We start from the raw sequence: 21641 nt of genomic DNA on the forward strand, positions 1-21641 counted from the left end.
CTGACCTTAGTGAACTTTGAGCTGCTGATTAAACTTTCTGTAAATATAGTGAGACAAAAATACGAAATTTTAATTTTATTGATACTTGTATTTTTAAATAAATTATGAAATGATAAAATTTGAGAAATTACGTGTTATTTAAATAGTATCAATGACCGGAAATTCATATATTTTCAGTGCAGAACGAAAAAGCTGTCCGCACATGACGTCATTCGGTCCACCCAGGGAAACACATTTCTGAAAGACCGGCTATAAAAATACGTTTAAATATGCCTCCTACGTCCCCAAACATTAGCGAGTAGTAAGTTTAATGTTTACTTTTGGGTGTTGGAAGCTGCATGAGAATTTTGAGTTATTTTATGTATGGTAAAGTGTATTTTTGACGGAGATCAAGACCAGATTATGTCAATCACTACTGATCAAAACTCCTGATCTAAAATCAATAACATGTTAATCCCATTCATTCAATAGTTTTCTTTTGTATCTTTTTAACACAGATAACTGTAACAGCTTTTAGTTTAACTAGAAATTGCTGTTGTATATGCCAGTAGCAAAAGTTCAAATGGAATCTCAAAGGATGACTAAGTGTACTCTAAAGCAGGGTCAATAAATAGGTTAAAAATCACATATATATTTAGTAATATGAGGCAGGCATAACCTGTGAATGGGGACGAAGTCTGTATGTATTATTTTCTTAATTCAATCATGTTGATAAAAGAAACCGAAATACCGTACGTAACGTTCCCGATTTTGGTTCTGTTGTTAGGGAATTAGCTGTGACGTTCTTTAAGTTATGACGTCATATTCGATGTAAACAAAAGAAACGCTTTCATCAGGTAACGTAACGTTTTTTTTTCATATCAAACAATTATTAAAATTGAATTTGTATTGAGATCCAATCTTATGTTTTACTAGACTGATAAATATAAAAAAAAAAATCCAAGTCTCATGCAAACAAGACAGAGTTCTACGCAAATGCGGGAAAACCGGAACAGGAACTAGATCTGAAAACAAAGTTAACGATTTTGAGTTCATTAGTACAATGAAAAATTCGGGAAATTTTCCCATATTTTTTTTTTTTTTTTTTTTCATTGATTTTTCTACCGTAATTGGGGACTTCGTCCCCATATTAGTAATCTGTTTACTTGTTTAAAAAGCTAAATGGGACTTGAAAAGAGGTCATTTATGTTAATTCATTCAGGACTTGACGAATCCATGATATCTCGGCCTATAACAAAATCGGACTATAACAAACTCGGCCTATAAGAAACTCGGCTTCCCAAAATCGGACTATAACAAAGTCGGACTATACCAAACTCGGACTACTAGAAGAATATAAGTATAATGTTGGTTGTTGTTGTTATTCGAAATTAATTTTCAATTCTTAATTTAAATGAATTTTTATCTTCAATTAATTAAATAATTTATTTTTGAACTTTTTTGAAGGGGATAAAAAAAAAATACGTTAACAAGATATTTTTAAAATAAAAGTACAAAAAAAAATCTTTTTAAAATTCATTTATGAAAATTTCCACAGATTTGTCTTTTCAGTATTATTATTTGTAATAATGTCCCTCTCAGAATATGTTTTTATTATATGCATATCTTAATTGATTATGACATCATGCCACGTGTATCGTTGATACCTTTTTTAATCATCATAGGTTAAACAAACAACTGGCACATGTACTGTTGACACCTATCTAATCACCCAAGTCAGGACAAATCTATCTGTTATTACACGAAATTGGGTACTAAATATCCAATTAAATGTGTCTTGTCTTGTATTGGCTATGACTGGACTTCAGGTTTTTTTTTATTATTATAAATTTTGTGTTAATTATTATAAGACAATTCAGTGAATTGTAGCATTTCTGGTTTTTGATCATATTTTGTATGGTGGTCTCTTGGTGTGATTTATCTGCACAATGTAATACTATTTAATAAAGAAAACAAAGGGTTTACAAATTTTATTTCAATAGATGTACATGTCAACAAACAATTAATTAAAAATATTGTATCTGTTTGATGTGACCATTTGAATATAATTACTTTTCAATTGCTGAATCCATTACAGATTAGTGAAATTGTTATGAAGCCATTCACTGTCAATCAAATTTCTCTTTGTTTATTTTCTATAATCATAAACACCAAGGATTAAACACAATAAAAACACGAGCACACGCCACTCATTAAAATATCTTTTGTCAATAAACATCATAAATCACAATAATATTTCCAATGTAAGTTAATTATCCTCATTTAAACATCTAATTCAACTCATATAACAAATATTAATCATTTCTATATACGATTTTCTTTTTACAAAAATATTCATTATAATCTCATAAATTCGTATATTATTTTAATATATAAATATTTTTTATTACAATCTTCTAATCGTACTGTAGTCCGAGTTTGTTCAATATATTTCTGCATATAAATAATGGTAGGCCGAGTTTGTTATAGTCCGAGTTAGTTATAGTCCGATTTTGTTATAGTCCGACTTTGTTTTAGTCCGAGTTATCCAGCAGCGGACTTGACGATCATGATGATATTCATGATTGCCAAAGGTGGATTCTGTATTTGTTAAAATAAAGGTTTAGTGTAAATATCGATAAAAGACAAAAAAGGGACCTTTTTCAGAGGCTAATGTGGTCTTTAAGTTGGGGACCACCTTTTCCAAACACAAAAAGGTTGTCTGTTTGAGTGAGTGAGATTTATATTTTCAATACTGAATTTTTATGTATTATTTGCTCCTGGAAATTAAGCAACAATCATCAATAAACATGATAAATCAAGAAAATTTCTATCTCAAATTTTCAGAATTCAAAATTATTCCAGATTCAATAATTTCTAATTTTCATAGTACAAATGTATAACAACTTATTAACAAGTCTTAAAACATGTAAAAATGAGACGGAGAGTACTTTTAAGCAATACTCTTAAGTCAAAGATGAATTAACAAATCATTTAAAATGTTAAAACTTTCTTTTTTAAATAGACAAAAAAACAAATAACTGTCTTCAAAACATGCTTGGGAAATTACATCGAGCATTATGAACCCCACCAAAAAGTGCAATTGATTTCAGGTGTTCAAGTAAAAATGTAGTTAGTGACCTGTAAAGATACATGCTTCACATACATTGTATTTAGTGGTTACCTGTCAAGTCTATTAGGAAATAGGGGGTCATTGTATAAAACATTAAAATGAATATTTCTATGATTGTAAAAATAAGAAATGAAACATTGTTGTGTATTTAATATCTTTTTCTCTTAATATATTTGTCAAAAGTGTCCACTTATATAATAAGCAAAGTATGTGGTATACATTTGTGCATGATTGTAAGCCTATTTATATCATGGGATGGGATAAAGATTTAAAAAAAATATGTAACATTAACAGACATGGTAATAGGTATACAAAACCAACTCAGTGACAGATTCTGTATGCTATATTATTTTTTTTCCTTAAAAATTCATACCTTGTGAATTAGGGCATGTGAAGACAATAATTCAATAGCAGTATATTTCTTGAAATAATCAAGTTTGTACATGTATATAAAACTCAACTTTTACAGTCTGGGATTTCATTTTTTTTCATAACACTAACTTCATTAAACTTTCATGGAATGTTTTGAAAATTGAAAATTAGCTTGGCCAATATCAATACTAGTTTATGGGCAAATGGTTTCATTTTTTTGTTTTTTTTTCTATTTTTACACTGAAAACTTCAATCACAAGTGAGACACATGGGTCGAATTCTATGAAACTTTTTTCTTGGGATTGGGGGGATTTGAAACCAGATTTCAAATACCTTTCAAGATCCTTAAAGTATACACATAGATGTACATTTTATGTCTAATTTATCTTTGCGATTGCTTGACCTACTTTCCTGACTTACATTCCTTCACAAAACTGTACTTGTATGATAAACTTCCTCCTATTATATAAACCTTTCTATCTAGGTCATGTGTTATGTCCTATAACATGAGGAGATAGTCTAATATTGCTATAATACAATGTTAACTTGTACATGCTTCATAGATTAGTTAGCCTTGGGTTAATATATTCATTATCTAAAATATTCCAAATATATTAAAAATTGTATCAGATAAATTGTATTATATATATTATCAAGGTTATTTAAAGTAATTATATGAACATTACATATGAATGATGCATATTTCAAAATTCTGCATTCACATTTGAAAAGTTCTGTGATCGTTGCAACACAAATTTAGAAAAACAGATAATTTGAAAGGGATGGTTGATAAAATAAAGCACTTGGTCACCTGATCATGCTGATACTGTAGACCAGAAGCAATGTGGGGAAAGTTTAAAAAGAAACATGTTTTTTTTTCAAATTTTATACATTTAACTTCTGTATAATTTGGTAGACCACATACATTTCTACATGGAGTAGGTAAAGGAATTGAGAATATCTAGGCAAATACAGCCTTTGACAAAAGCATTTTCATCCTAACATGTATATGGACCATAATTTGCTATTGGGCTCCGTTTCCTATAACTATAGAAAAGTGATAAAATGTGAATTACTGTAAGAAAAGTTGCAACTACATCTAAAGATGCCATTATTTTTTTCAACATACAAGTGTATGCTACACTTCCCTAGAAAAAAAAATGAAATATACGAATATCAAAGATTCTACAACCGTGTTTTTGTGTCGTTTCTCGCGTTATTTATTGCTTCCGAAGAGCATAACGCTGACTGGTTTATAGATAATCGTCACCGGCAAATTCGTAACTTTTGCTTTCAAATAACAAAGAACATCGACCAATAAGAATAGTGAGAAGAAAATGCCGAGAACTATAAGTATTTATGTAGCAGATGTAAGAACAGTGGCGTGATTTTTGCGTCCGATTTCATAACGCAATTTTTAGATGATGTAATCTGCTTTGTTGTAATAGAATTCTTAAAAACAATATGCAAATATGAACTCTCGCGAGATGTTCAAACAGGTAAATCCGAGATGATTTACATTCTTGTTTTGATCTTCGTAATAATTAAGTAAGAAAATTACGTTGCCGTTATGCGTTACATTTCACACGAAACAGAAGTCCAATTATTTATTAAAATTGTTTTTGTCCTTAAATTCTAACCATTTCCGATCATACGTGAAACATGTGACTAGCATGTGATCACGCCATTACGGCCGGATGTACGAAATACTAAGTCTAAACATTGTTTTTGTTTCCAACGGGATGTTAGCAAACATAATCTGTAGACTTGTTTCGTCTTGTTTAAAAGGGGAAAATACAATTGTCAAAGTGATTGCGCCGGTGGTCTGTTATTTTTCCTATGTGCATAATGTTACATACGATCCTGTGTGAAAATAAATGCCCAATGACTTGACAAAATCGATTTCATATTTGACAGACGTTAGAACACACTTCGTTTCCCGATAATGACGTGAAGAGTCCTTGGAAAAATCTATCGAAATTACGTCTCTTATCATTGTACCAATGCTCGTTGGATTGATTTAACTTCAGCAGTAAATATTACTGGATATTTTAGGTGAATAAATATAATTTAATAAAAAATACATGTTAATATACCGTTACACTTGGAATGTACAAAGTTGGAATCCTGTCACAGTTTTTAATTAATATTTTTTATTCATGTTCTGCAAACACTTATCAGAAACGCAATAAATTTGTCAAAGGAGAAGTAAACTTTTAGCATGCATGACTTGAAAGGAAGTACTTTATTGATTTTAGCCCACTAAAGTAGGTTAAAATGTGGAAACCCTGTAGATGGTGTACATGTCACAAGTATCACATTGTGTCTATTTTAAAGATTTTAATTCCAAGTTAAAGGATTTTTCTTTACTGGATTTAAAGAATGTTACATTGCCAATGATTTGGAATAAATTGTATATATTAACTGGAAAATCAAAACCAAATATAAATACATTTTTTTTGCTTAAACATCATGATTCAACGATTATGGTATCCTGTATCAATGGAGAAAATATGGAAAATTCTGAATAAAATGTACTAATTGTTTTCAAAACAAGCACATATTTAGGAGTTTTATAATACTGTTACATTTAAGATGGATTTTAAGAAAAAGTATACTGTTCAGATTAATTTAAGCAGATTTTGCAATAAAATAAAACTAAAAAAATGCTTTCGGTTTCTTATGGTTTCCTGTCAGGTTTAAAAAAAACTTTAATATAACATTGAAAATAGATTTTAAATATTAACATGAAGCAAGTAACACTAGTAATGGTGTTTATTTATGCATTTTGAATTATATTGTGCAAAATAAAGAAAATAAAGATTGGTTTCCTGTTTGGTTTCATGTCACGTAAACGGTGAATCAAAATGTATTAATTTTTTCTCGAAAAACTCAATTGTTCCATTCATACTATTCTAACACCAACACAACCCACTAAATAAAAGTTTAAATTTTAGAACTTATAAAAAAGGATACAAAAAGAAACCAAAGGCCGAATACCAAATTATGGTCCATATTGGACTTGACCAAATCCAATTTCACAACAGCATAATATATACACCCTTTCTCAGAAACTTTGCTCAAGTATAACATGTATAATTTTCTGAATATTATATTACACAACTGCAAATATAAGTGTTAAAAGTGTGTAATTCTAGATATAAATGCAACTGAAATATAATCTCATATTCTCTTTGGACCAAATTTCCTTAAATGTTATCCTGAATTAACACATAGATAACATTTTATGATCTTCTCATTTTTCTTATGAAATGTTTGTTTTTTTACCTTCTCATTTTTCTTCAAAAATATTATTATGTTTGTCCCTGTTATATTTAAAGATCACAGAGAAGTTTTTTTTATTTTTCAGATCAAAATTGTTGAAATTTGTTATTGGATCAGTCAAGTTGAAAAGAGTAAATTCTGTAAATGCAATTTTTCTATTCAAGAAAATGTATACATGGTTTTAGTGTTCCTAAAAACTGTTGGTCTTTGGGCTTACAGTGAAAAATCTTTCGAGGGAATAATGATACTCTGACTCAGAAATCAACCAATTAAAATACTGGAGTTTGTGTTTCCAGTATGAATTTTTTACACGAGTAATTTTAAAATGAGATTATAAAGACTGACTGCCACACAATAACCAATAGTGTTGAAAATAAAGTTCAATGAATATTATTATTGTGCAGATTGGCTTTATCTTGATAAACATGTGGAAAAATTTGACTGCAAACATATACATGTGCAAATACACATTATAATAATAATAATAATAATAAATTCTTTATTTAAAGAGGCTAAACTCAGTTAGTTACAATAAACTAATCTTCCCTGAGGCCCTCACATACAAATTACAATACAATCAAAACAGATATTTACACATAGTTAATTTACAGTCATGTAGTTCAATGTATTGTTATTAACATAAGATATAATGCTGTTTAGGAAGTATACATGTAGTCAAAAAAAAATCAAATGAAAATAAAAAATATACATTACAAATGCATTGTCATGATTGTAGCAAACATTTCTTATCAGGATTGTGTTAGGTACTTCTTGATACTTTGCTTAAAGTAAAAGTGTTTTGAGCCTTACGCATTTTGTGTGGTAGTCCATTCCATAATACTGATCCAGAATAAGCAAAGGATTTCTTAAATAGTTCAGCTTTTGGCTTAGGAACTATCAGATTACCTTGAGTGACACCTCTTAAGGAGTAAGGATTATTATCTGATTTCAGTTTAAACTTTTGAACTAGGTACATTGGTGCTTCCATACGCATACATTTATATAGAAGTAAACATTTGATACAGAACCACTAAATTTTCCCTGTGACCACCATATTTGTTATCTTGGTTTGTCTTGGTGGTCTTAAAAATGACCACAATGATCAAAAAGATTTTGAGAAATCAGTGGTTTTATTTATACATGTAGTAGTAGTCTATTAACTAAGCCATACAATGTATCTGATTATTTACACCTTTCCAATTCTTTCTCTTTCAGTCGTGTGGTACTTCCTATGACAGTGGATGAGGTAAGTACAAGTTTGTTATTGTTACCATGGAAAGCATTGTTTAAATCCTTTGAAAGTTAAAATCAAACAAAATCAAAATCAATTTGCTGAGAGCTGTTTCTTAACATGACCATACTTTCATGTTTTGTCAAAGATAGCATACATAACATATTATTGTTTTGATAAAATGTGAATTACTGTAAGAAAAGTTGTAACTACATCTAAAGATGCCATTATTTTTATCAAAATACAAGTGTATGCTACTCTTCCCTAGAAAAAAAATTGAAATATACGAATTTCAAAGATTCTACAACCGTATTTTTGTGTCGTTTCTCGCGTTACTTTTTGCTTCCCAAGAGCATAACGCTGACTGATTTATAGATAATCGTCACCGGCAAATTCGTAACTTTTGCTTTCAAATAACAAAGAACATCAACCAATAAGAATAGTGAGAAGAAAATGCCGAGAACTATAAGTATTTATGTAGCAGATGTAAGAACAGTGGCGTGATTTTTGTGTCCGATTTCGTAACGCAAATTTTAGATGATGTAATCTGCTTTTTTGTAATAGAATTCTTAAAAACAATATGCAAATATGAACTCTCGCGAGATGTTCAAGCAGGTAAATCAGAGATGATTAACATTCTTGTTTTTGATCTTCGTAATAATTAAGTAAGAAAATGACATTATCGTTATGCGTTACATTTCACACGAAACAGAAGTCCAGTTATTTATTAAAATTGTTTGTGTCCTTAAATTCTAATTATTTCCGGTCATATGTGAAACATGTGACTAACATGTGATCACGCCATTACAGCCGGACATACGATATACTAGTTCTAAAATCTAAACATTGTTTTTGTTTCCAATGGGATGTTAGCAAACATAATCTGTAGACTTGTTTCGACTTGTTTAAAAAAGGAAAATACAATTTTCAAAGAGATTGCGCCGGGGGTCTATTATTTTTTCTATGTGCATAATTATACATACGATCTTGTGTGAAAATAAATGCCCAATGACTTGACAAAATCGATTTCAGATTTGACCGACGTTTAAACACACTACGTTTCCCAATAACGATGTAAAGGGTCCTTGGAAAATTCAATCGAAATTACGTCTCTTATCATGGTGCCGATGTTCGTTGAATTGATTTTTGCCTCAGCAGTAAATATTACTGGATATTTTAGGTGAATAAAGATAATGAAATGAAAAATGCATGTTAATATACCGTTACACTTGGAATGTACAAAGTTGGTAACTTTGTCACAATTTTTAATTATTTTTTTTTATTCATGTTCTGCAAACACTTTTCAGAAACGCAATTGATTAATAGTTTATTTCAAACCAAAAGCAATACAGCTTATAGGTATAGGCAATAAAATTGTCAAAGGAAAAGTAAACTTTTACCAGGCATGACTTGAAAGGAAGTACTTTATTGATTTTAGACCACTGAAGTAGGTTAAAATGTGGAAACCATGTAGATGGTGTACAGGTCACAAATATCGCATGGTGCCTATTTTAAAGATTTTAATTCCAAGTTAAAAGTTTTTTTTCTTTACTGGATTTAAAGAATTTTACATTGCCAATGATTTGGAATAAATTTTATATAACTGGAATTTCAAAACCAAATATAAATATATTTTTTTGGCCAAAACATCAATATACAATGATTATGGTATCCTGTATCAATGAAGAAAATATGGAAAATTCTGAATAAATTGTACTAACTGTTTTCAAAACAAGCACATATTTAGGAGTTTTATAATACTGTTACATTTAAGATGGATTTTAAGAAAAAGTATACTGTTCAGATTATTTTAAGCAGATTTTGCAATAAAATAAAACTAAAAAAATGCTTTCGAATACTTATGGTTTCCTGTCACGTTTAAAAAAAACTTTAATATAACATTGAAAATAGATTTTAAATATTAACATGAAGCAAGTAACACTAGTAATGGTGTTTATTTATGCATTTTGAATTATATTGTGCAAAATAAAGAAAATAAAGATTGGTTTCCTGTCACGTAAACGGTGAATCAAAATGTATTATTTTTTTCTCGAAAAACTCAATTGTTCCATTTATACTATTCTAACACCAACACAACCCACAAAATAAAAGTTAAAATTTTAGAACTTATAAAAAAGGATACAAAAAGAAACCTAAGGCCGAATACCAAATTATGGTCCATATGTGCATGGATTTTAAACATTGTCCAACTATATTGTCAACAAATATTGTCCAATTTTTTTCTTATCAAGTATATGGAAAATTAATAACTGAAGTGATACAATGTATGCAATGAATTAATCAACTGGTTTATATTTCAGTATCAAGTTGCTCAATTATGGTCAGTCGCTGAAGCAAGTAAAAACGAGACAGGAGGAGGTGAAGGTATTGAAGTTCGTGTCAATGAACCTTTTGATGAAACTCATCACGCACCTAAGTCAAAGTTAGAGGCTAATGGTAAAACATATACCACTGGACAGTTTACACATAAAATCTACCACTTATCAAGGTAAGAATGTGTTAGTATTGCTCAGGTTTCAAAATAAAATCTACCTCTTACCAAGTTTAGAATGTGTTGGCATTGTGAAGATTTACACATAAAATCTACCCTTTATCAAGATAAGCATTTTTCATGAACTAATTAAAAACAAATACTTTGTCCACACTTTACTCACCCGTGGCAGATCAAAACAATTTCATAAGAGGGGCTCATGTAATTCTTCAGTGATTCTGGATATTATCAACTAAATTTTTCCCTGATAAGCCCCGCCCCCCAATGGAAAGATTGTATTAGAAAAAGTTCAAAACAAGTTATATTAGGTTCCATATTTTCAATGGGAAAAGAAGAAATATTTGGAAAAATATACAGATGTATGCCCTTCTTAGTTTCAATTTCATTCTACAATTGTTTTTGGTAATGCCTGAAAGCTATCGAATTTCTTAATGTAATTTTATTGATTTATAGATGTGCAGATTTCATAAGAATGATTTAAAAGAAGACCACAATAATAAACTTTTTGAATATAAATACAAATATGTAATGAAATACAATGTATCTATGACAAAATGTCAATGTTCTGTTTTTGTCTGTTTCAGTCGAGTTCCAGCCTTTATACGTTTGATAGCCCCTAAAGGATCTCTGGAGATACATGAAGAAGCTTGGAATGCTTATCCTTATTGTAGAACTATTATTACAGTAAGTAATCTTAGTAACAACATTTAATATATATCGAAATAAGTGTAAGAAGATATGGTATGTCTATGATTGCCAATGAGACAACTCTCAACCATATACCAAATGCCATAGAATCTTAATAACCATAGGTCAACTTACAAAATTCAACAATGAGCAAAACTAATATCTTAGTCAGCTATAAAAGGTCCTAAAATCACAATTGTAAATACAGTGCCTAATCAGATACACTGGGGTACCAGAAAAAAATGTCGGATTAAGCAGAGTGTCAGAATACTCAGTTTGTTTCTGCAAGGATAGGCAGATTTTGGGACATGAAAATGTTTCCATTAAAGAAGGATGTCAGTTGTCAGATTAGGTAGGTTGCACTGTAATTCAAATATGAAGTCAATATGTACTGGTTTTGATCTTTTTGTGTTCTCCTTCACCACTTAAATGTAAGGAAAATATTTTATTGTTTATGTTATAGAATGAGATATAATAGTTTAACATTTTAAAGTGTTGATAAATATTGATGACATGTCTAAAACATATTTTCAAATTCTCAAACTATGATTACCTTCTTCTCTTTTTCAGAATCCAGATTACATGAAAGATGCTTTTTATATAAAGATTGAAACCATGCACATGGATGATAAAGGCAATAAAGAAAATGTAAGGTTATGTCCCTTTTTTCTCCAAAACATGATGCATTAGTGACATTATTGAGTTTCATTTTGTTTTCATTGCTAATAAACAGGGTGATGTATTTAAACAAAATAAATGATCTTATCTTACAGCTTAAATTCTGAGTGCTGAATTAATAAAAAAAAAAATGTTAATGTTACTGCTTAAGTCAGTTTGATAGGACCTGCTTGTGATTTATCAATGATATTTAATATAAAGTTGCATAACTATCAGTACAAAATCAGTTTTACAACTATTTCAAAGCCCTGCTACCTTTTTGCTGTTGCTATCTATCAGGTTGTTGAATTTTCTAATTTTCTACCACCAAGCATGACATATCTGTGTTTATATTGACAAAACAGGATCAAATATAAACAAGTACAAAGAATGCCAGTCAATTTAAATATAGTCAAACAATATTTAACCTCTCACTCTCTTGTAAGATTTTTAAGCTGGTTTCTGGGAAGTTAGTCCCAGATTATTTATTTGAATATTAAAATAATGTTTAAAATAAAATTCATTTTATGAGTTGGATATTTTTTTTATCCTTTCAGGTACATGGTTTAATCCCAGAAGATATGAGAATTAGAAAAGTTGTACCTATAGACATAGCCAATGATCCTATTAAACATGATGTAAGTTTTGTGTATACCTGTGAAATGGGATTAAATTTATTGATGTTGCGATCAGTTTGTTTTACAAAGTTATAGGTTATACCATATTTATATTTTCTAAAAGCAATGAAGTCTTTGAAAACATGGACAATTTTTTATCTCAACTAATTATTGAAAAACATCTCCAGATTTTGCAAGATTACTTGCAATATAAATGATATATATATTAAGAGGTAAAACTGTCAGTTCAGGAGTTTAACAGTTACGGGCGTAAATTTTTGCTTTAAATAATGGAAGTTACTCTGTTCAATTGCATAATTAATAGTCATTACTAGCCAAGCAAGTCATGATATGGGTCACAAAAAGGATGGCTGAAAATCTTCTGTGACCTTTTTGTTTTTACATATACAATACCAAGTGAGGAATTTAAGGCTCACCTATAAACAAACAAGCAAAAAGTTAATGTTTGAAGTAAGGAGTAAGAATTTTAATAATTTATGAAAGTTTGAATCTGTAATGTTTATATCATATGATGTTTTTCTTCTGTTAACAGGACTACAAATTAGAATGGGATCCATCAAAGTATAAATCAGAGAAAACCAGTAGAGGTCCCTTAGTAGGAAATTGGCAGGTGAGTCTTGATACAATCATAATGAAATGTTTATATTTCTTGAAGGGGATATATATATATATAATGGTTTTAGACCACAATTTTCGTCCCTTGATTTTCATTGTTCACAAATATAGTCCCTAGTGTTGACAGTGGGTTACTTGCCATTAAGTTTTATACCCCTTCCAAATTTATTTCTCCATGTTTAATGCCTCAAATTGCAAGTAGGGGGGTGAAATTACACTGTTAAAAAATTTGGATCCAGAATATTAAAGGAAAGTAGTAATTTGGTCCAGCTGAAAAAGGTTCAAAATTAGTACTCTGGAAGCTGACAAAAGATTTCAAGACGCCCCAAACATAAAATTGTCCATATTTTGAGTTAGAGACAATAAAGTTTTCTATAATTTTGATATAATTTGTCCCAAAAGTAGTACAACACACTGTAAAAAATTCTTTGAGAAAGCGCAGGTGTGATTTTTTTTTTATTTTCATTTATGTTCTAAAAGAAATGCACTACGAAATAATTGTGGTCTCAGACCTAATATAATGGAATCAGGTTCTATGGTCATGTAGCAAATAAGAACTGGGTCATAGCTCAAATATATCATGCAGCAGCAAAGAAAAGGACAAAGAGCAAATATATTATGTAACAGTAAAGGAAGGTTAAAATATAACAAATAGGGGGGAAAAAGACTATTTTCATTATAACTTAACTCTAAATTTCAAGTTAAGGTAAGTTATAGTGAATACATGATTAAAGAATAATCTGTTTTCTGTTTTGTAGGAAAAAGCTGACCCTGTGATGTGTTGTTATAAATTGGTTTCCTGTAAATTTAAATGGTTTGGTTTACAAAACAGAGTAGAAAAATTTATACAAACTGTAAGTATTTCATGTTTAAATAGTTATTGACACAGTCAGTATAGTTTTATTTGATCCATAACTAGTGGATTGAGGTAGATGTTATGTGTAAATATAAATATATTGGATGTGGATTCATTTATTTTCGTGGATACCAATTTTCGTGGATTGAGGAAAACTTGCATATTCGTGGATATTTAAATTCGTAGTTTTTGTAAAGTCTGCATACATTCCTTAAAAAAATTTGTTATTCGTTGAACATTTAAATTAGTGGTTCTTCGGTATCCAAGAAATCCACGAAAATTGGTATCCAACGAATATTAATAAATCCACAGTACACAGTCAGTATACTTATGATTGGATACATAACTAAAAGATAAAGGGTACTTGTTTTGCGAGGTTTCAAGGCCTATCATAAGGCAGTTGGTTTTCTCGTTTGAATTGTTTTACATTGTCTTATCAGGGCCTTTTATAGCTGACTAAGCGGTATGGGCTTTGCTCATTGTTGAAGGCCTTACGGTGACCTATAGTTGTTAATGTTTGTGTCATTTTGGTCTTTAGTGGATATTTGTCTCATTGGCAATCATACCACATCTTCGTTTTAATTAGTATATTAGTAAAATAGGTTATTATGCTTGCACTGTAGCATAACTTTTACCCTGGTCTATTTGTATGTATGTCTACGTCCTAAAATTGGTTTTGGTTCTCCAACTTTAGTTTGCCTCAACTAAATGTTATAATTTTTAAACACAATGCTTATTACCACAAAACACAGATCAAGTTTAAATTTGTGTAGAATTACTTTTACCATTCCAAAATTTTGCTCATTACAAACGGAAAAAATGCTGAATATTTTGTTTCTGTTCTCTTATTTAAGTTTGCCTTCACCATATGAAATGAAACTTATCTGCAATGGTTATTATGACAAAAAAATAGATCAAGTTTAATTTTTTTTTACCTAACTTTAACTGTTCTAGAGTTATGCTATAGACCCAATTGTTCAGGGATCAACCTCTGCGGTCATATCAGGCTGCTCTCAGTGAAGCATTTTATCAATATTTGAAACTAGTTTTTGTCTCTTTCTTTTTACAGCAAGAAAAAAGAATATTTACAAATTTCCATAGACAAGTGTTTTGTTGGATGGATAAATGGCATGGTTTTACTATGGAAGATATCAGACGGATAGAAGAAGAAACAAAGAACGAATTAGATGAGGTAGGAAGTTTGTTGTTTGTCAGATCTGTCATAAATTAATTGATAAGTGTGGTAAAATAGAGATGAATTAAAATAAAAAAGATGATAGAAAAATTCAAAAATGTGCAAAGAGAAATATATTTTGTTACAAGTTATAACCCTGAAGATAGAAAGTGTCTCTAATTTGGATATATTAAAAAAAAAAAAAATAGAAGTACATGTACAAATAATAAAATAAATAAAATTAAATGTGGATTCACTTATTTTCATCTGTACCAACCCTTACTGATTGGGTGAAATTTGCATTTTCTATGATATTTGATTTCGTGGTTTGGCCAAAGGCTGCAAACATTCCTATAAAAAATTATTAAATCTTTGAACATTGGAATTTGTGGGTCCCTGGTAACCATGAATTCTACAAAACTTGGTATCCAACGAACAATAATGAATCCACAATAGATGATGGAAAATTTTTAAATGAGCATAGAAAAATGTGTTTCGTTTCTAGTTACAACCCTGAAAATTGAAAATTAGTTGGATATATATATATATATATATATATATATAAACAAAAATTATTCAGTAGTGCAACAGTTAACAACTTGACACCATTTTGAGTGATTTTCAATCCAAACTAATTTTCTACAACACTTTTGGCAGTGTAAGTATTAAACAAAGCTATAGGCAAGAAAATAGCCAATAACACAAATTATCTTCACAGTGTTCATGTATACTGATGGAGATACTTCTATAAATCATTTCTACTGTATTCTTTTTAGCTCACCTGGCCCGAAGGGCCAAGTGAGCTTTTCTCATCACTTGGCGTCCGTCGTTGTCCGTCGTCGTTAACTTTTACAAAAATCTTCTCCTCTGAAACTACTGGGCCAAATCAAACCAAACTTGGCCACAATCATCATTGGGGTATCTAGTTTTAAAAATGTGTGGCGTGACCCGGTCAACCAACCAAGATGGCCGCCACGGCTAAAAATAGAACATAGGGGTAAAATGCAGTTTTTGGCTTATAACTCAAAAACCAAAGCATTTAGAGCAAATCTGACATGGGGTAAAAATGTTTATCAGGTCAAGATCTATCTGCCCTGAAATTTTCAGATGAATCGGTCAATCGGTTGTTGGGTTGCTGCCCCTGAATTGGTAATTTTGAAGAAATTTTGCTGTTTTTGGTTATTATCTTGAATATTATTATAGTTAGAGATAAACTGTAAACAGCAATAATGTTCAGCAAAGTAAGATCTACAAATAAGTCAACATGACCAAAATGGTCAGTTGACACGTTTAGGAGTTATTGCCCTTTATAGTCAATTTTTAACCATTTTTCGTTAATTAAAGTAATCTTTTACAAAAATCTTCTCCTCTGAAACTACTTGGCCAAATTAATCCAAACTTGGCCACAATCATCTTTGGGGTATCTAGTTTTAAAAATGTGTGGTGTGACCTGGTCAACCAACCAAGATGGCCGCCACGGCTAAAAATAGAACAAAGGGGTAAAATGCAGTTTTTGGCTTATGACTCAAAAACCAAAGCATTTTAAAATTTTCAGATGAATCGGTCAATCGGTTGTTGGGTTGCTGCCCCTGAATTGGTAATTTTGAGGAAATTTTGCATTTTTTGGTTATTATCTTGAATATTATTATAGATAGAGATAAACTGTAAACAGCAATAATGTTCAGCAAAGTAAGATCTACAAATAAGTCAACATGACCAAAATGGTCAGTTGACCCGTTTAGGAGTTATTGCTCTTTATAGTCAATTTTTAACCATTTTTCGTAAATTAAAGTAATCTTTTACAAAAATCTTCCCCTTGTGAAACTACTTGGCAAAATTAATCCAAACTTGGCCATTATCATCTTTGGGGTATCTAGTTTAAAAAATGTGTGGCGTGACCTGGTCAACCAACCAAGATGGCCGCCACCGCTAAAAATAGAACATAGGGGTAAAATGCAGTTTTTGGCTTATAACTCAAAAACCAAAGCATTTTGAGGAAATCTGACATGGGATAAAAATGTTTATCAGGTCAAGAACTATCTGCCCTGAAATTTTCAGATGAATTGGTCAATCGGTTGTTGGGTTGCTGCCCCTGAATTGGTAATTTTGAGGAAATTTTGCTGTTTTTGGTTATTATCTTGAATATTATTATAGATAGAGATAAATTGTAAACAGCAATAATGTTCAGCAAAGTAAGATCTACAAATAATTCAACATGACCAAAATGGTCAGTTGACCCCTTTAGGAGTTATTGCCCTTTATAGTCAATCTTTAACCATTTTTCATAAATCTAAGTAATCTTTTACAAAATCTCCACTGAAACTACTAGGCCACAATCATCTTTGGGGTATCTAGTTTGAAAAATGTGTCCGATGACCTGGCCATTCAACCAAGATGGCTGCCACGGCTAAAAATAGAACATAGGGGTAAAATGCAGTTTTTTGCTTATAACTATGAAACCAAAGCATCTAGAGCAAATCTGACAAGAAGTTAAATTGTTAATCAAGTCATTATCTATCTGCCCTGAATTTTTCAGATGAATTGGACAACTGGTTGTTGGGTTGCTGCCCTCCAATTGGTAATTTTTAAAGAAATTTTGCCGTTTTTGGTTATCTTAAATACTATTATAGATAGCGATAAACTGTAAACAGCAATAGTGTTCAGCAAAGTAAGATCTACAAATAAGTCAACATGACCTAAATGGTCAATTGACCCCTTAAGGAGTTATTGCCCTTTATAGTCAATTTTTAACAATTTTCATTAATTTGGTAAATTTATGTAAATTTTTACCAAATATAGTTCTCTGTTACTAATGGGCAAAGTTCATGATAGATATAATTGTAAGAAGCAAAATCGTTCAGTAAAGTAAGAACTTCAAACACATCACCATCACCAAAATACAATTTTGTCATGAATCCATTTGTGTCCTTTGTTTAATATGCACATAGACCAAGGTGATCGACATAGGCTCTTTAGAGCGAGATTAGGTAAGAAGAAAGTTCTTTTGCTTTATTTAAACTTCATTTTAATTTCCAGGCAAGAAGAAAAGGCAGTATAAAGGGAACTAAAGGCACTGATGAAGAAAAATAATGACAGGAATCTTAGATACTTAATTTATACACTCATTCCTTTGTTTTTATTTCTCATGATGAAAGCAATCTTTTTTGTTTTTATATGTTTGTTTCATTTGTTTCACAGAACAGAGCCACCTTTAAAAGTACAATGGTGATATTATCTTAATGCACAAAACCAGTATTTTATGTTAATGTTTGCTAATTATTGTTTACATTGCCTTTGTCCGTCAGCTCCACATCTCCAGTTTTATTATGTAATTCTCACTATAGGGCTTTCAATTTTACCCGATTTTATTAGACTAATTATCAGTATCTGAAATCATCGGTAAATTGGCCTTTTAAAAAGTTTTGGACTCACACCCAAATATTTTTTGCTGAATGATTTTTGTATGTTTGATATGTTGTACATTTATTAACACAACATTTTTCATTGTAACAAGCAATCCTTCATAAATAAAGCTCATCCCATTATTTGTATTTATTTTAAACTTCAAAAACTAGTGTTGATTTATAGATTGCTTTACTGCTTATAACTATCTACATAGCCATAGAAATTCATGAAATTTAAAGAAGTATTAGCAATGTAAATTTAATGGAACCCTTTTGATAATTTTGGGGTTCTGTTATATATTTGAACATATACCAGATATTCCAATCTGCAACACAGACTTTCCCATAATGTTTTAACATCATGACATAATAGTGTTGCAGATTACGAAAAAGCGATAAGGTGTGTATCTTTACAAGTATTCCAATTGTGCCTACTGAGTCAGTTTGAGGTTTCTTACAAGGAAGAGTTAACCATGATACTATGTTAAGAGTTATTTAATGATGAGATTTATAATTTTCAAGAGAGAAAAAATATTACCTTTGAATAAAGTTTCAAGGTGAAAACATGATCATAAAGTTCTTTTTAAACTTTTTTTCATGTCTCTGATTCTGGTCTTCTCAAAAGATTAAATTTATGGGAAGGATATTGTAGCAATTTATCTTGAATCCTAAAATGTGGGAAATCAATAACTCACCATAATAGCCCGATATACAGTTTTGCACTCGTCAATCATACAATCAATTTTAAATCATACTGCCATATTATATATAAAGACTTTATATATGTGATAGTGAGTGACGTTTATTCATTACATTCATGTATGATTGTATTAAGTTATGTTTGTTTACAGCTTTCTTAATTTAAAAAACATAAAAATCAAAATTACAATATATTTTGAATAGGCTTGAGTTTTGTTTTTTTATTAAGATAACAAACTTCAAATCTGTCATAAGTCATGAATTGTTAATTCAGATTTAAAAAGAGACATATTGTGATAGAATACAGAAAAACTAGGGCTGAATAATTGTAAATTCTCAAAAGTAATTGAGAATTTACTAAAGTAATGCTCGCCAAAAGGCTACCAACTAAATTAAGTTTTATTGTAAAAAGATTACGAAATGAAATGATTTTCTCTACTTATTTCAAAATTTCAGGCTAACTGAAAATTATGAATTAAACAAAAAAGTAACTAATCAAAACCACTACCTCTTATTAGAAATTTAAAAGTTCATATACCTGTATACAGTGTAGAATATAGTGTATTTTCTTCTCCCTTTAATAAGAGGTTATTTTGAAGGGTTGTAATTGTTAAGAATTGCTTTATCAATAAAACAATAACATGCATTTAATATTTAGGTTGTGTAACATTAGGTAAAAGTATTTTTATACTGCTGTATCATTATTGTTAAGGAATTGGCGTAATAAAAACCATGTATCTACTAGAATTTCATTGTGATATGATATACTCTTCATTTTTATTTTTGTTTTCTGTATTTTTATATATGTAGGTATAATTCTTACCCTTCTTAGCACACACATTTGTTATATAACTTCCCTCTGAATAAACATAAGTCATGAGCCCTTTGAATGAAATAATAAATTCATGATTTACTTCCCTTTGAATAAAATAAAATTCATGAGTTTCTTCCCTTTGAATAAAATAAAATTCATGAGTTTTTTCCCTTTAAACAAAATAAAATTCATGAGTTACTTCCCTTTGACAGACTAAAAGTGAAAGACTAACAATGTTCATAAGAGTATTGTGATATTTTTACCAAATATAATGTCTCAAAATAAATGAATCAGGATGAACAGTATATGATTTTGTTTTTGGTTCTGGGCAGGTCCTGTGAAATGTTTAGTTTAGTGCAGCACAAATTTGTATATTTAATATTTTATATCATACAATGTAGTACTATTCTATTTTGTCAATTAAGAGATTTAAGAGATAGCTTTCGAGGTTAAAAGCTTTCAAACGTTGAATCAATGCCTTGTGTAGTAATGTATTATTTAAAAGTTCTTTGTAGTTCACATGTATTCATACTGTCTTGAAATTGGAGGAATCTTATGTTTACATGTGCTACTGTACTAATTTATATTCATAATACTGTTGATTTTTGTGCTTTTAATAAATGTAAAAAAAATAACAGAGACCTTGGGTAATATAAACTTTGTTATAACTTTGTTTATTTAATAGAAGTGCTATTAATGTATACACATTTTTAAAGACGAAGTCAGTTAAAACCTTGTTTCTGTACCAAATTTATATCACCAATACAACTTAGCTTGTATTGGTCCATTTTGAATTTAGACGTAATAAATATTTTCTCAAATTCTTATTAATTATTTTGATATCAGGAAACCTATCAATTTCCCTTTTCGCTTTCTTTGGAGATTGTAATCATCACTACGTAAAACAGGTTCTTAAAAGGGGAAGGAATGGAAGGTTTTAGAAAGGCAAACACTGTAAAAAGGGGCAAATACTAGGAAAATGGATAAACTATCATTTTCTGTTGTCGTTTTGCACATGTAATTAGTAACAATAATACTGCTTATTGCTATTTGTCATGATTTGTTAATTTAAAAACAAGAACTGGCAAAATGATTTTTGCATCAAATGTACATTAACATTTGGCTATAGTTAAATGTTTGTTTCATCAGAATATCCCACATTACCTAATTTCAAAACAACAGTCTGTTAAAAATTAATCTGTTTATGTTATAGTATTTGCTCTTGTGCTCATAAATGTATCAACTGTGTCCTCAACACAGATACTCGTGTTGAAAATGAAAAATCTTGTTTGCACCAAAACTTGCTAATGAAATACATTTGTATTATACTCCCAACACTACCCACCCACTCCTTGGGTTGTACACTAGAATGATTTTGTCCGTCCTTTGTTAAGTTTGTTACATATTACTCTCCTGCTCTGTTATGGAAAGATATTTGGTCAGGAACTCATATAATTGAGAAGAATGATGTGAAGGATGTTCGACTCTGTAGGGCCTTACTTCAAATTTATCTTTTCTTGACGGTAAATAAAAAACTGTTATCTACATTGCATATAACACTCTATGTGTTGCAGTATACATCTCT

At 30.0% G+C, this 21641-nt stretch overlaps 1 protein-coding gene across 1 annotated transcript; it reads left to right on the top strand.

Moving 5' to 3' along the window:
• The first annotated feature begins 183 nt into the window (after window positions 1-183).
• On the top strand, window positions 184-20877 carry LOC134699309 (phosphatidylinositol transfer protein alpha isoform-like). Its single transcript, XM_063560922.1, has 10 exons — window positions 184-301; window positions 7985-8015; window positions 10322-10509; window positions 11097-11196; window positions 11770-11847; window positions 12414-12494; window positions 13027-13104; window positions 13868-13963; window positions 15035-15157; window positions 18176-20877. The coding sequence occupies exons 1-10, from the start codon at window positions 270-272 to the stop codon at window positions 18227-18229; spliced, it is 861 nt and encodes a 286-aa protein (XP_063416992.1). The 5' UTR covers window positions 184-269; the 3' UTR covers window positions 18230-20877.
• The last annotated feature ends 764 nt before the right edge of the window (window positions 20878-21641 follow it).

The sequence above is a fragment of the Mytilus trossulus genome, unplaced genomic scaffold (genome assembly GCF_036588685.1).
Source record: "Mytilus trossulus isolate FHL-02 unplaced genomic scaffold, PNRI_Mtr1.1.1.hap1 h1tg000050l__unscaffolded, whole genome shotgun sequence".
Classification (NCBI taxonomy): Eukaryota; Metazoa; Mollusca; class Bivalvia; order Mytilida; family Mytilidae; genus Mytilus; species Mytilus trossulus.

Coding starts and splice junctions, on each gene's coding strand:
- LOC134699309 (XM_063560922.1), top strand. CDS start 270: ATGCCTCCTACGTCCCCAAACATTAGCGAGTA. Junction 302..7,984: donor TCCCCAAACATTAGCGAGTA/GTAAGTTTAATG, acceptor TTTCTCTTTCAG/TCGTGTGGTACTTCCTATGA. Junction 10,510..11,096: donor AAAATCTACCACTTATCAAG/GTAAGAATGTGT, acceptor TGTCTGTTTCAG/TCGAGTTCCAGCCTTTATAC.